Source organism: Adelges cooleyi, unplaced genomic scaffold (genome assembly GCF_023614345.1).
Source record: "Adelges cooleyi isolate 19-005CV unplaced genomic scaffold, UGA_ACOO_1.1 ACOO_flye_CR_arks_rails_tigmint_CR_PRNA_23, whole genome shotgun sequence".
Lineage (NCBI taxonomy): Eukaryota > Metazoa > Arthropoda > Insecta > Hemiptera > Adelgidae > Adelges > Adelges cooleyi.
In genome coordinates, this window is record NW_026095893.1 from 18657234 (window position 1) to 18670074 (window position 12841).

At 31.2% G+C, this 12841-nt stretch overlaps 1 protein-coding gene across 1 annotated transcript; it reads left to right on the forward strand.

Annotated features, from left to right (window-relative positions):
- The first annotated feature begins 659 nt into the window (after positions 1–659).
- On the forward strand, positions 660–8678 carry LOC126835653 (multiple inositol polyphosphate phosphatase 1-like). The gene is made up of 14 exons (XM_050568381.1): positions 660–709; positions 2195–2351; positions 4000–4295; positions 4740–4859; positions 4928–5081; positions 5146–5246; positions 5312–5421; positions 5791–6248; positions 6468–6757; positions 6834–6953; positions 7017–7149; positions 7219–7319; positions 7393–7502; positions 8068–8678. The coding sequence occupies exons 2-14, from the start codon at positions 2213–2215 to the stop codon at positions 8438–8440; spliced, it is 2505 nt and encodes an 834-aa protein (XP_050424338.1). The 5' UTR covers positions 660–709; positions 2195–2212; the 3' UTR covers positions 8441–8678.
- The last annotated feature ends 4163 nt before the right edge of the window (positions 8679–12841 follow it).

Here is a 12841-nt window from a genome sequence, read left to right on the forward strand (position 1 = left end):
GAGTGGAATACTTTTCTTTGGGCATTTAAATTTGCTTATAAATCGAGGCGTTGCGCGGTAAAGTCGGCCAACTCCACTTTTTATGCAAATTTAAGTAATAAATATTCTTATAGAATCGTTCACGCTGCATTCACTGGTTACAATGATTTTCATTTAAAATTATTTACCGCCAAGATAAAAAAAAATGTTGCCGTTCTGATAGTGTCAGTAACAAGTAGAGCAATCTACGATTTCAAAGTTAATATGTTTTTTGCAAATTACAAGAAACCACTGCGCTTGGAAGTTACAGACTTTGCCGGGCAACGCCTCAACTGTTTGCGTTGTGACATATATTCAAAAAGTATCGTTTCCAACGACTTGACAACATGTTGCAGCGCTGATGGAACAGAAAACATTAGGTTAGGTGTAATGGAAACATTTTTAATATTCATATTTTCCAGAGAAAATGAGTGTTTTACATCAGTTGGAACCACCCCGTATAGTACACAGTGTTGCATATAATGCGTCATAATGTTCAATATTTGTCGTTGTTCAGTAAAAGACGCACGTACATTGTAAAAACATATTTTCATAAGACAAACATTAACAATACAAATACGAAATCGATGATTCATTTTTACTTTGGACGATTAAGTTTCTATCTAAACCGAAAACACTATTTATTTTCACACAGCTTTTGAAGAAGTACACTCATACAATACATTATTGGGTAAGCATATTTTTTTCATTTCCATTACAAAATCGCCAGAGTTGAATTCTATTATATTTTAATGTCTTACGACAGTAGGGTAAACAATCCATTGGTACGTAATCGTTATAACTTATCCTATACACCACTTTCAGATTTTTCCCTGCCCAACTTAAGCTCATTTTATTAAACTTTAAATAAAATTAACAGATAACAATTACCAAAATCTTAATGTAATTTTCTCATTTTCAATTATCTTCAACTAAAAATAAAGAGCCATACATTAAAAAAAAAAAAAATAATAACAATAACAATTCTATTTAAATAATTAGAGATTAGAACAAGAAATGACTATAATTATAAAATATACATAGTAAGACATCCGACCACACATCTACTAATTTTGTCCATCACGCCTTAATCATTTTTAATACGGTCGTGGACGTGTTTAAAATAAATGTTTTTCTTAAAGATTAATTTATTTTTTACATTTATAGAAATTGTAAAGAATAGTATCCATTAAATTGTTTATACAGTCTTTGAATGTAAACATGTGATCCAACGTTATTACCGCCGATACTTCGGCGTGAAGTTATGATTAATTACACTCCTTCAAATATTACTTTAAACTCTTTCCTTTGATCATCAATTAACACTATAACACTATTACTTTTTTTTTTTAATTTTGCAATACGAATTCATCAAACTGAATGAGTCTGATCGTAACTGGAAAAATGTCGTTCTCCGAAATTACCCAAAAATGGTTATGATATAAATTTAAATATTTAATTCAATTAATGTAAGCGAAAAACAAAAAGGTTATATTATTATTCCGTTCATAATTATTTTTAGTGGTTTCATATTATTTCCAAATTCAGTATTTTATGCGTGTGTTCAAAAACACAAAAATATCGAACAACACTAAATACATAGTGTGCTATCCGGCTTGAAATTTGTTCTATTTTATATAAATTTCTATTTGAAAAGTATATAATTATTATAAATAAATTTAACAAATACAGAGTGATCTACCACTGGCGTAAAACTGCGTTTGATTAGTCAAATTTTACAATAAGTTAATAATTGTATGCGGTCTTATATTTTGACGTTTTAGACCAAAAAGCCAGAAAAAATGTTGGTCACTTAAAATAGTCTGATTTACTATGTAGGAAACAGATTTTTTATTTTTGTTTATTTTTATTGAAAAATATTTCTATTAATATTAATAAAACAAAAAAATGAATTATTTAATTACGAAAAACTGAAATTTTTAATTTAGTCACCTAAATAATTAGTTTAAGTAGCCGTAACTAAGAACTCGAATCTTTTTGCAGAATTAAAACGAGACCATCCTTTGTAGTCAATATTTTGTCCGGGTTTTTGATCTAAAATAAACTAAAATGTATTTTACTCATAAAAAAAAATTATTTAAATTAAAAATAATACCTCGAAGGGATATATATATATATTTCAGATAATATTTTAAACATAAAATATTTTACACAGAATATAGCAATCGATACAATGTTGAAGCTACTGTGTACAGTAGCTTTACTTCTAGTAACTGTTAAAGCCAACGATGAAAAGACTATTCCATATGCGTTTTTCGGGTCTAGGACTACATACAAAGCAGTTACAACAACGAAGATTGAAATACCGAATGGTAAGACGTATTTTTTGTATGTGCTTTTTTTGTGTCTGTTCCCAATTGACTTTGAATCATTCTAACCCATTTCTTAAAGTTCACACTATCTACCACAAAGTCACTATTGTAACAACACTGTGTCTCTATTGAAATACGTTTTAAAAAAAAATGTTTTTTATTATACAAGCTGTTGCTAAATGGTCAATGTTCGTATGTTCAAAATTTTGAAATGTAAAATTAATTTAAAAAAAAACAAAGTATCCACACTACAAGCGGATACATAGGCACATATATATGTCTAATGACCGAGTAAATGTCAATTTAAGTTTACTATAACAATTTTTAATCCAGTGGCACTAGGCTAGGTTATGAATTTAGGTAAGTAAATAAAGAGATCTATGCTTCAATTGTTTCTTAGGCGACGAGGAAGAATTCGGGAATATGTTTTATGTGAAAATTATAAAGTTTTTTTGCTTTAGAATTTTTTTGTTAGTATGTGATATTATTGCTACACCTCAAATTTGTGGTCTGCACCGTGCGAGCCGACTGAATTGAGTAAGGAGTTGTACAAGAAAATGTTGGTGTTGAAATTGAGTTTTTGTTAAAAATGGAGATGAAATAGTCGTGGGTATTTGATGTTAAGTGATTGGCATTATATTTTAACACATGATTCCAACGTTAAACGTCTGCCATTTGTTATGCCTGTTTGTCATAGTCTTGATGGTTAGTATAATGATTCCATTTAATGATAATGGAAGAAAGGTAATTGGACGAAGAGAAAATGTAGTTTGAGTGATTTCCATTAGGTAACTTTAATTTTCTAGGATTCTTCCCATTTATCTAGTAAGTTAACATATTGATGTAATTCGTTTGAGTTGTTTGAATGGTTTTCGTTAAATGTTATAAGAGCATTATCTTCAGCGAAATAAGCTTGTTTTTTCGCTTTATGGTTGATAAGCTGCATAAGGGTCAAGAAGCCAAATACGAACGAACGTTTGGAGCTTCCTCTGAGATTTTTTTGAAAATTAAACTAAATGTCTAGTTCGATGAAAAGAATGTTCTCAATTTTTTTGGGATTTTTTTTTCGATTATTTTGACCATGGTCATAAAGAGTATTTTTAGTATTTTTGTTGACACTTCTTTTTTATAGTATTTCGGACATCAATTTTTTTTATACAGTTCGTATGTTAAATTATCTCAGCGTTCTAAAAAAATATTGATTTGTTTGTTCTATTACCAGAAAGTCATTAAAATTGAGCTAATAATCTAAAAAGTTTGTTTTTTCGTGTTCGCCCAAATTTTTCAAATATTTTTTTCAGAAGGCTATGACCATTTTACAAAAATTGTATAAATTTCAAATTGTGTTTTCCGTAAAAACGAGCAGAAAAACAAAAAACGAGGTAAAATTTCATAGAAAAGTAGAAAAACGGAAAATTATCTTATGTTAACTATTCTGATTATTGTGGTCGTTTTCCATACAATTTCACCTTTTTTATTTTGGGTTCCTTGTGGGACTGCACTTATATATGACTGCATTTATACATTTTAGGCTATAAAGAGTTGTTGTTCAAATGTAAAATATTTAAATAATAATTATAATGATTTAGGGAGGGTTTTTTTAACTTTAGACGAAAGACAATAAAATTATGCCAATACTATTTTGTAGGTTTTACGCCACGTCAAATTATTATGATGGCGAGACATGGAACGAGAAACCCAAAGAGCGGCTTGTCTCAGGATTTGCTACCAAAACTGATAAAATATCAAACCGAAATTACAAAAAGTGCTACATTGTGTGAAAAAGATATCGAAGCCATAAAAAATTGGAAAACTAACCTTGACGGTACTCAAAACAGAACTATAACACAAAAAGGACTCGATGAAATGAAACAACTGGCAATAAGAGTCCGTGAAGCTTTTCCAAATCTATTAAAACGGCAGTACAACTCCAATATTTATGAAGTATACCACATAATTAACATAAAAATACAAAGAGTTGTCCGAATTTTAGGTTACAGTAAAATACAAATTATGTAAGCTAAAAAAAATAGTTTTAATAGACCCTAATCGAGTTAAATAACAAAACAGTACATTTAATATTTCTTAAAATATAATACTCTAATCATCAAGTTTTATCTAACACTTGTTGTCGACCAGTCATTAGTCATCAGGTATTATGATCTTTTACTTTCAAAAACTTACCTCTTAATATTACCTTTTAAAACAATGCATTTATTTGACTTGGTCAATAAATACAATTGTTAATCATTAAATAAAATTTGGATTTTATTTGAAACTTCATTAGGCTAAAACTTTTCATATCATAGAAAAAATTACTGTAACGTGAAATTGAAACAACCCCGTAAAATTTTACAAATATGTCAAATTTTTTTTTGATCATCTTAGATTTTGACCATGCCATATCCTCGGTGTAAACTTTCGGCTCAAACATTTATCCAAAACATTTTTAATGATGAAACTATCACCGAACTTCCTATATGTGACTATACAGATATCCTTTTAATGGTAAGTTTGAAAAGTATGTGAATTACTCTGATATAAGTGTAGGTATATCTTATGTTAATTTAATACAGATAGACGGTATGATGGAAGCCGATACGAAATTCAAAGAGTACCAAAAATATTTTCTGGAACAAGCAAAAAAATTCCAGGAGGGCCCTGACATGGCTGGTGTCGTGCAAAGGGTTGCGGCCAAATTGGGCATAGATTCTAAAGAACTTAACCCTGGTAAGATGAATATTATCCAAAAGCAACATCATCTTAATGGTTTTATACTATATTTTTTTTGTAGAGATCATAACCACCATGTACGAGGTGAGTGCCTACGAATATGCTATTGATGAAAATAGGATTCCGCCTTGGTACAGTGTATTCTCCCTAGAAGACCTCGAAGTAAGCGAATATAGCGGACAAGTGATTTTCATGAACTGTTAGCATTTGATTTGAAATGGTTTTAGATTCTGGAGTATGCCTGGGACATTTCTTGGTCCTATGTTATTGGTTATGGAAATCCTCATAACAAAAAACTAGCCTGTCCGATGGCCATACGTCTCGAAGAAAGGCTTAGGTATTATGAAATTTCAACACTATGTACGTTACGGCGGTGCTTATTTTTTTTTTTTGGCCAATAATTTTCGTCTTAAAGCCCTACATATATATTTATGTAGTATGAGTAAAATGTATGTACTGTAATCTTTGACAGTTCTGAAGAGCATTATTATCTTGTTGCAATTATGGCCTCAAGCGAATATTTGCATTAATTTCATCTGTACATTTATTTTTTTAATGTTGAGAATGCTTGTGATATTAGCTATTTATAGTCAAAATCTAGTTTGTAATATTTCAAAGTGTAAGAAAAAATAAAGACCACTCTAAAATAAAATAACGTAATTAGTCGATGACGTGGTGCATAGGTGTGATAATAGTATGGTTTCAGAAACAAAATTTATGGAGAAGGACCTGATGCTGTATTCTACTTTGCATGCGAGAAGAACATAATAACTCTGCTCTTCATTTTCGGCATAGGTAAAGGTGACGCTCCGTTTACGGCATCCAACTACAAAGGTATGAAGCACCTTAACTGGAGAACTTCGTTTTACGGTCCATGGGCTGCAAATTTTATGGCTGTGCTTTTCGAAAAAGCTAAGAATGACTATGTATCATTTTATTTCAACGAAAAACCAACTACTATAACTTTAAAAGACGGTTCGTCGTGTACAGTATGTCCGTGGCTGGATATTCAAGAAACGTTAATAGCCTTCATAACCGACAATGACTGTATCAATTTTGTAGCTACTAATACCGTGAGAAACTATAAAGATACAAATCTATATTGGTATTTTAGCACGAACACCACATACAAATTGGTTTCCGCCAAAAAAATCATTATACCGGGTAAGTACATGCTTTGAGGATACGATTTAAGTTAATAAAGCTATTTTAATTTAAAATTCCCAATCTATCATCTATATTAATTATAAATATATATTCTCACGCAAGATTTTTTTTTTATTTGTAACTGCCTGAAATTATACTTTACTAATAGCTTATTAAATCTATCTTTGTTAATATCTCAACGGGTCTCTCTTAATAGACGTTATTTTTGTTTTATAGATCTTAAACCAATTCAGATATTTACTGTAAACAGTCGTGGTACGGCATCTTTAACAAGTAATTTTGCTACTACAGTGTTACCTTTGCTTGAGAGTTTGAAAGAAAAAATCACCTTTAATGCGAAAATGACACAGTTGGATATTGAAGCTATTAAAAATTGGCCACAGAATATTGAAAACAAGCTTAAAAATACAAATTTCATCCAAAAAGGTCATGATGAAATAAAGAAATTGGCACTGAGAGTTAGAAAAGGATTCCCGGGTTTATTCGAACAATCAGACAACTATATGGTACATTGTATTCCACTAAAAAAATAATTTACAATATAACTGAACACCAATACATTATTTGGCGCTAAAATTTTAGGCATTGACAATTGGAGAAGAAAGTTGTAGGGAAACTGGAATAGTATTTCTACAAAATGTTTACGGTAATAATAATATTACCGACGTTCCCACATGTAATGATGATGACTTTTTTTTAATGGTAACTATATTAAAACCTAGATATTTACGTTTATTATTAACCTGATGATTAATGTTGATTTAGATTGAGAATATAAAAAAACGAAAACATGAGGAGGACATAGAGCTTGAAAGTGGAAAATTCAAAAAAAGCGATTTTATGAATAAAGTTGTTGAAAGAGTTAAGGTTAAAATGGGAGCTGACGATATAACTATAGGTAAGTAAAAACAAAAAATACATGTTAATAGAAAAATTTGGACCTGTAACTAACTTGTCTATTTATTAGATGATGTAAACATAATGTTTGGAGCATGCCGCGACGAAAGGTCATTGGATGACGAATCGATTCCCCCTTGGTGTAGTGTATTCCGTCAAGAAGACTTAGAAGTAAGCACTGCTGTTTGGGGTTTTATTTAAAAAAATATTAAATTTTTTTTTGATAATTTCGAAATGATCGCAGGTTTTGGAATATTTCGATGAATTGCATTTGTACTATGCTTATGGATACGGAAAGCCGTTCAACGTAAAACTCGCATGTCCAATGGCTATAAGACTTCTGCAGACTTTGGAGTATTATGAATTTATTAGCTTATTATTTTTTTCATACAACTTTCGTACATAGATTAGTTAATTATATGAAATATTGGTGATCCAACCAAAGTTCGGCAATATTTTTCCGAATAACGAATACAATTAATATAATAAATATACTCGAACAATTCTGCGGTTGAGAGCTGAAAGATATGTGTGTAAATGCAAATTAGAGGTTTTAGATATCACCCGTAGTCAGTTAAAGGTGTATATTTTCTTGCGTTAACAAATGGCAACTGTAGATGATTTTAATATCAGATGAGATATTCGGACATGTACCAATTGTGTCGAATGTTTCATAGCCGTTAAACCTTATCACGTATCTTTCATTCACTCTGTGTGATGGCAAAATACCGTTCGTGTAGACAATGACACTAACCGATAATTAGTAGCGTTTTAATTTCGCAAATTTGGTGACTTTCACCTCCGTTCCCCTCGTTACAGTACCGATTTGGTCGAGTTGGTGGTTTAGAGAGTTGGAACTTAGAGAAATTGGTCCATAGCGGTTGTGTTTATAAATAAATTGTATGATTTACGATTTCAGAGATAAAATAAATAAAAAAGAAGGACCCGATGGTGTATTTCACTTTGCAAAGAACACTAACATTTTGAGCTTACACGTCATGTTGGGTTTGGGCAAAGACGACTGTCCACTCACGTCGTCAAACTTTATAGAAATGAAAAATCGCAAATGGAGAAGTTCCATGTTCAGTCCGTGGGCTGCAAATTTTATGGCTGTGCTATTCGAAGGCGCTAATAATGAATATAAAGTAGCATTTTATTTCAACGAAAATATTACAAGCATAACTTTAAGAGACGGTTCGTCTTGTACGGAATGTCCGTGGTTAGATATTCAAAACAAGTTGCAAGCATACATAAGCGACAATGACTGCGTTCATTTTATAGCTGAAAATTAGCCCGCAGACAATAATAAAACAGCCCAGCCGTTTCGCTTTTATCAGTTTCCATTTAACATTAATTTCACATATTTATATATTTTTTTTTGAATTTCTTACTTGTTCACTGCATATCCTGTTTTTTTAGCATTAGGTTATATATTTATTTTTCATTGTTCATACTTCGTTAACTGTTATCAGTGTTATTCTGTATATTTTATCATAATCCGATTGGCGTTTATAATATTACATAAGTTATTGCAGCGGTGTATTATAAACAATATTGTTTGATTTCAGTTGTTCAGTAAAAGTTATTGTTTAATTTAAAAAAAAATACTATTGTGTTGATTCATTTTATTTTGAGTATCAGTTACATAATAATATCTATCTTATTCGCAAAGACTTAGATCGATTAAAATGTTGCGACATTTGTTATCCGATTAATGTTAAGTCATAACATTAGATTAATGCAATCGTTAACCAGCAAAACAATTATACGGTATGATTATAATAATAATAATAATTCATTTGTAGCTATGATTTATTCATCCACCAACGTTCGTTTATCGATCTCATTTCTCTGCGTGTACGTTATAACATACGTCTACATTGTATACAAACTACCTTGTCTTATAAATATTTCTTTACTGATCTTACCAACTCGGTTTACTCTATGGCTCTATGATTTAGCTTTAATTTGTTTCGCTAACATATATATATATTTTTTAAATTTTACATAGACACAAATGCTTCAATCATTTAAAAAAGTAAAAGATGTCTTCTCTTAGCATTTAACAAGGAGGCAATAATAATGTTTTTTTTGTTATTTATATACTTTTAAATATTTGTAGAGATTACAAAAATTGGTCTTATAATTTTATTTGTAAAAAATAAAAATAGAATATGTCTTTAAGCGTGATCCACGAACAAAAGAACGGGAAAAGGAAGTGTATAAATTGGTCAAGTTTCGATAAAAGAGGTCCAGGGATTTTTAGAATATGTGGTATATAAAAAGGGTAGATAAAGAAGTGCTGACGTGTCATGAGGATGTGAAAAAGAGATGGAAATAGTAGTTTGAAAGGCTAATGAATGAAGAATTTCCTAGGGTGAGGGAGGGGAGGGAAGAAAGAAAGCAGGTAGCGTTGAATTTAGTTATAGCGAACTTAATTAGGGAGGAGGACTTATGGAGGAAAGTATACTGGTGCCAATATTTAAGGGCAAGGGAGACGTGCAGGAGTGTGGAAATTATAGAGATATAAAACGGATGAAGGTTACAAAAAAGATAATACGAAATGAGACTACAGTATCCAAGAATCAATTTGGGTTTATCACAGGGATATCATTTATGGAACCAATATTTTGTATGAGGTAGATTGTGGAGAAATGCAAGAAACGCCCCATTATGCTTTGACCTCGTTATGACTCGACCCCACTGTACTGGTTTACATTTACGTTTTGGGGTTTTTCCTTAATAAAAAGAAGTTTGACTGCAGATTTTTGAGAAAATTGTATATGCTATAGCTCCATTTCAGATTTACATTGGGTCTAATTTTCAGACCTAGATTCCTAAAACTTTGCTTGAAAAAGTGAAATAAAAGACAAATGTCTATCCCTTGTAGGAGAAAGAGTTTATGGTATTTTTTTGGTATGTTTATGTTTATCCATAATACTATGCTTAGAGAATATTTTCTTTATACATTTGGATTAAATTCGATTATTTTAGAAAAAGTTACAGAGCACTATAATTTTAAGTTGAAAAATATGTACATTTTTTGAGTGATTTTTCTCGGTTTTGAATGGGAAGGGGTAATTTATTTAAATTTTTGGCAATTTAATTTAATAATTAAATAGTTTTGTGATCTATAAAGAAGCTACACGAAGAAATCGGAACAATAGCTTTCACTGTTACTTAGATAATATCAGGAAAAAAAATTGTAAAGAGTGTTATTTATTTCTGGTTATTGGTGACAGTATTATTGACGGGAGTCAATATTATTGTTTGATGGGAACTTGCTGAGCTACCGACTTTAAAAACCTAACAAACAATGATCTTAAATTTAACTCTTTATAAATTCATAAATGACAAATCGGTAATTGAAAATTTGAAATAAAAGTAACCGCAATAAAATAAATTATAGGACGTAGCCGATTTACAAAGTAGTCGACTAATTTTTACTAATTTTTAAATAATATTTTGTTATATTAGTCAACAAATTTGGTTATTGACTAAATTAACCAACCTAATATACGGTAAGTTATTTAATTTTATTTACCGATTGAAAAATGATCATTGTAATAATAATAGAAACTGTAATCTTAACGATTTGTTTTCTATTTTTTCGTTTAATCCTTAGGCCCTCCGGGTTTTTCTTCTTTACCTTATCCCATACAAGTACCCTAGATTTGCGTGCATTGTATAGTACACAATATTACAAATAAAACATGATGTTTAATATTTATTTGTTTGTTTAAATGGTACCACATAAATATTATACTGTAGTATAGTTTACGAGGAGCAAAATGTATATTAGAAAAATAAGCAATAAAAATGTAGGCCAAACAGCCAACAACAACAGAAGAAAACAAAATTGTCAACACAGCGAAAATTGTAATCGTGCCTATTGTATAAATCAGCCGAATATACTTTGTCAAGTACACTCTCCCGTAAACGACCGTCTGTTCGTGAGGAGTGTTTTATTTTTTTATTTATTTATTTATTATTTATTATATAATTTACGCCAAACAGAATTACAAATAGAACACAACAGCATAAACATTACAGTGCATAGTACAATCCGCTGTGTTAGTGACCATGAACTATGCCGAGCAAAAGTGGTGAACACTTTTGCTAGACATAGTTGGTCAATGGGGTGATTACAACCGTAGTTGGTGCTATGTCTAAAGACAACAAAGGTAGCGTGTGGTGCGTTGAATAACTCAGAAATTTAACAAAAGTAACTGTCTGGAGAAACGTCTTAAGGTTTCCGTCGACTGTTCTATCTGCCAAGGTAGTTAAGCCTAGTATATAGAGGACAAGCGAGTAGTCATGCAATGGGTGGGATTTATATTAGGAGCATGTCTAGAAAAAGCCAGGAAGCATCTATGGACTCACTCTAGAACGGAGCAGTCAGAAGTAGTTAAGGAATGCATAAGACGGAGCCATACTTTAACAAGGTTCACATTAGTGAGTAGTAAAAAGCCTTGAGGGATGTAGAGAGCTTGACATACGCTTTAAGAAACCTGACGTCTTATAAGCCTTACAAACTTATAGATAATATGTGAGAATCGAAATTAGCAGTTAGCAAAATCTATAAAGATAGCATCAACCTGGGAATTCCTTGCAAAAGCATCCATAGTAAAATTATTGAAGTAGTTGGGTTCATAATAGTAGAGCGACCCGGACTGAATCTATTTTGTGCATCAATTAAGACAGCGTTAAGTGAGGGCTGGATATTGAGTAGGATGAGTAATTCAAATAATTTTGCAATTTAACTTACAATTTAAATTGGTCTGTAGTTTTTAATGGTGGTTTTGTCACCACGTGACTTTTATATAGGAGTAACTAAGCTGAGTTTCCAAATTAATGGGAAAATGCCTTCATCCAAAAATCGTCTAAAAAGCGACCAAAGAGGAACACAAAAAACGGACTAAGTTGTACAGAAATGTACTGGGTAAGTCAATTGGCCCCGTTGATCATTTAGCTAAAATGTTTGAAGCTTTAACACAGTAAAGTGCACTATGGGCTATTTAATAACAAGTATGCGGTATCTTTTTAGCAAGGACAATATAATTTATATCTTTTGAGAACCAAGAAGAGAACTTGCTCTTCACAGATTTGAATTCAGGAACGAACTTGAAATGAATGTTTTATGAATATTATATCTTTTGTGTGCATATTTTTTTGAGTTTACTTTAAGAGTGTTACTTTTCTAGTATCTACATTGAGTTAATAATAAGCTAAGTATCATTAAATAATAAGTGTACTGTAGTAAAGGCACCATCTCTTAAGCTAAAATACGACTCTGGTCTCTTGCTAGTATTAGTAGTTGCGTACAAGGTAGTAACCCATTAATTTTAGTTCATTGCTCGGCAACATAATTGCCCTGAGGCATTGCCATCTATAATCGCAGGCCTGGCGTTGTTGGATGGAACACAACTTGTTGCAGAATCAACCCACAAGAAGCGGCTGGAGCTCTGTCCTTTTTCCACACTACTTATTTAGGGTGCCTTCGTTAACTAGGTTAAAGGTATTAGTGTGCGAATGTGGGTGTACGACAAAAACTGTTTTATTTTGTACGTCATTGCACAGTAAAGGCGCGCGTACATTTTAAAAATCATACACTCAAAAAACAAACACTGACAATACAAATACGAATTCGATGCTTCATTTTTACTTTCGACGATTAAGTTTCTATCTAAACC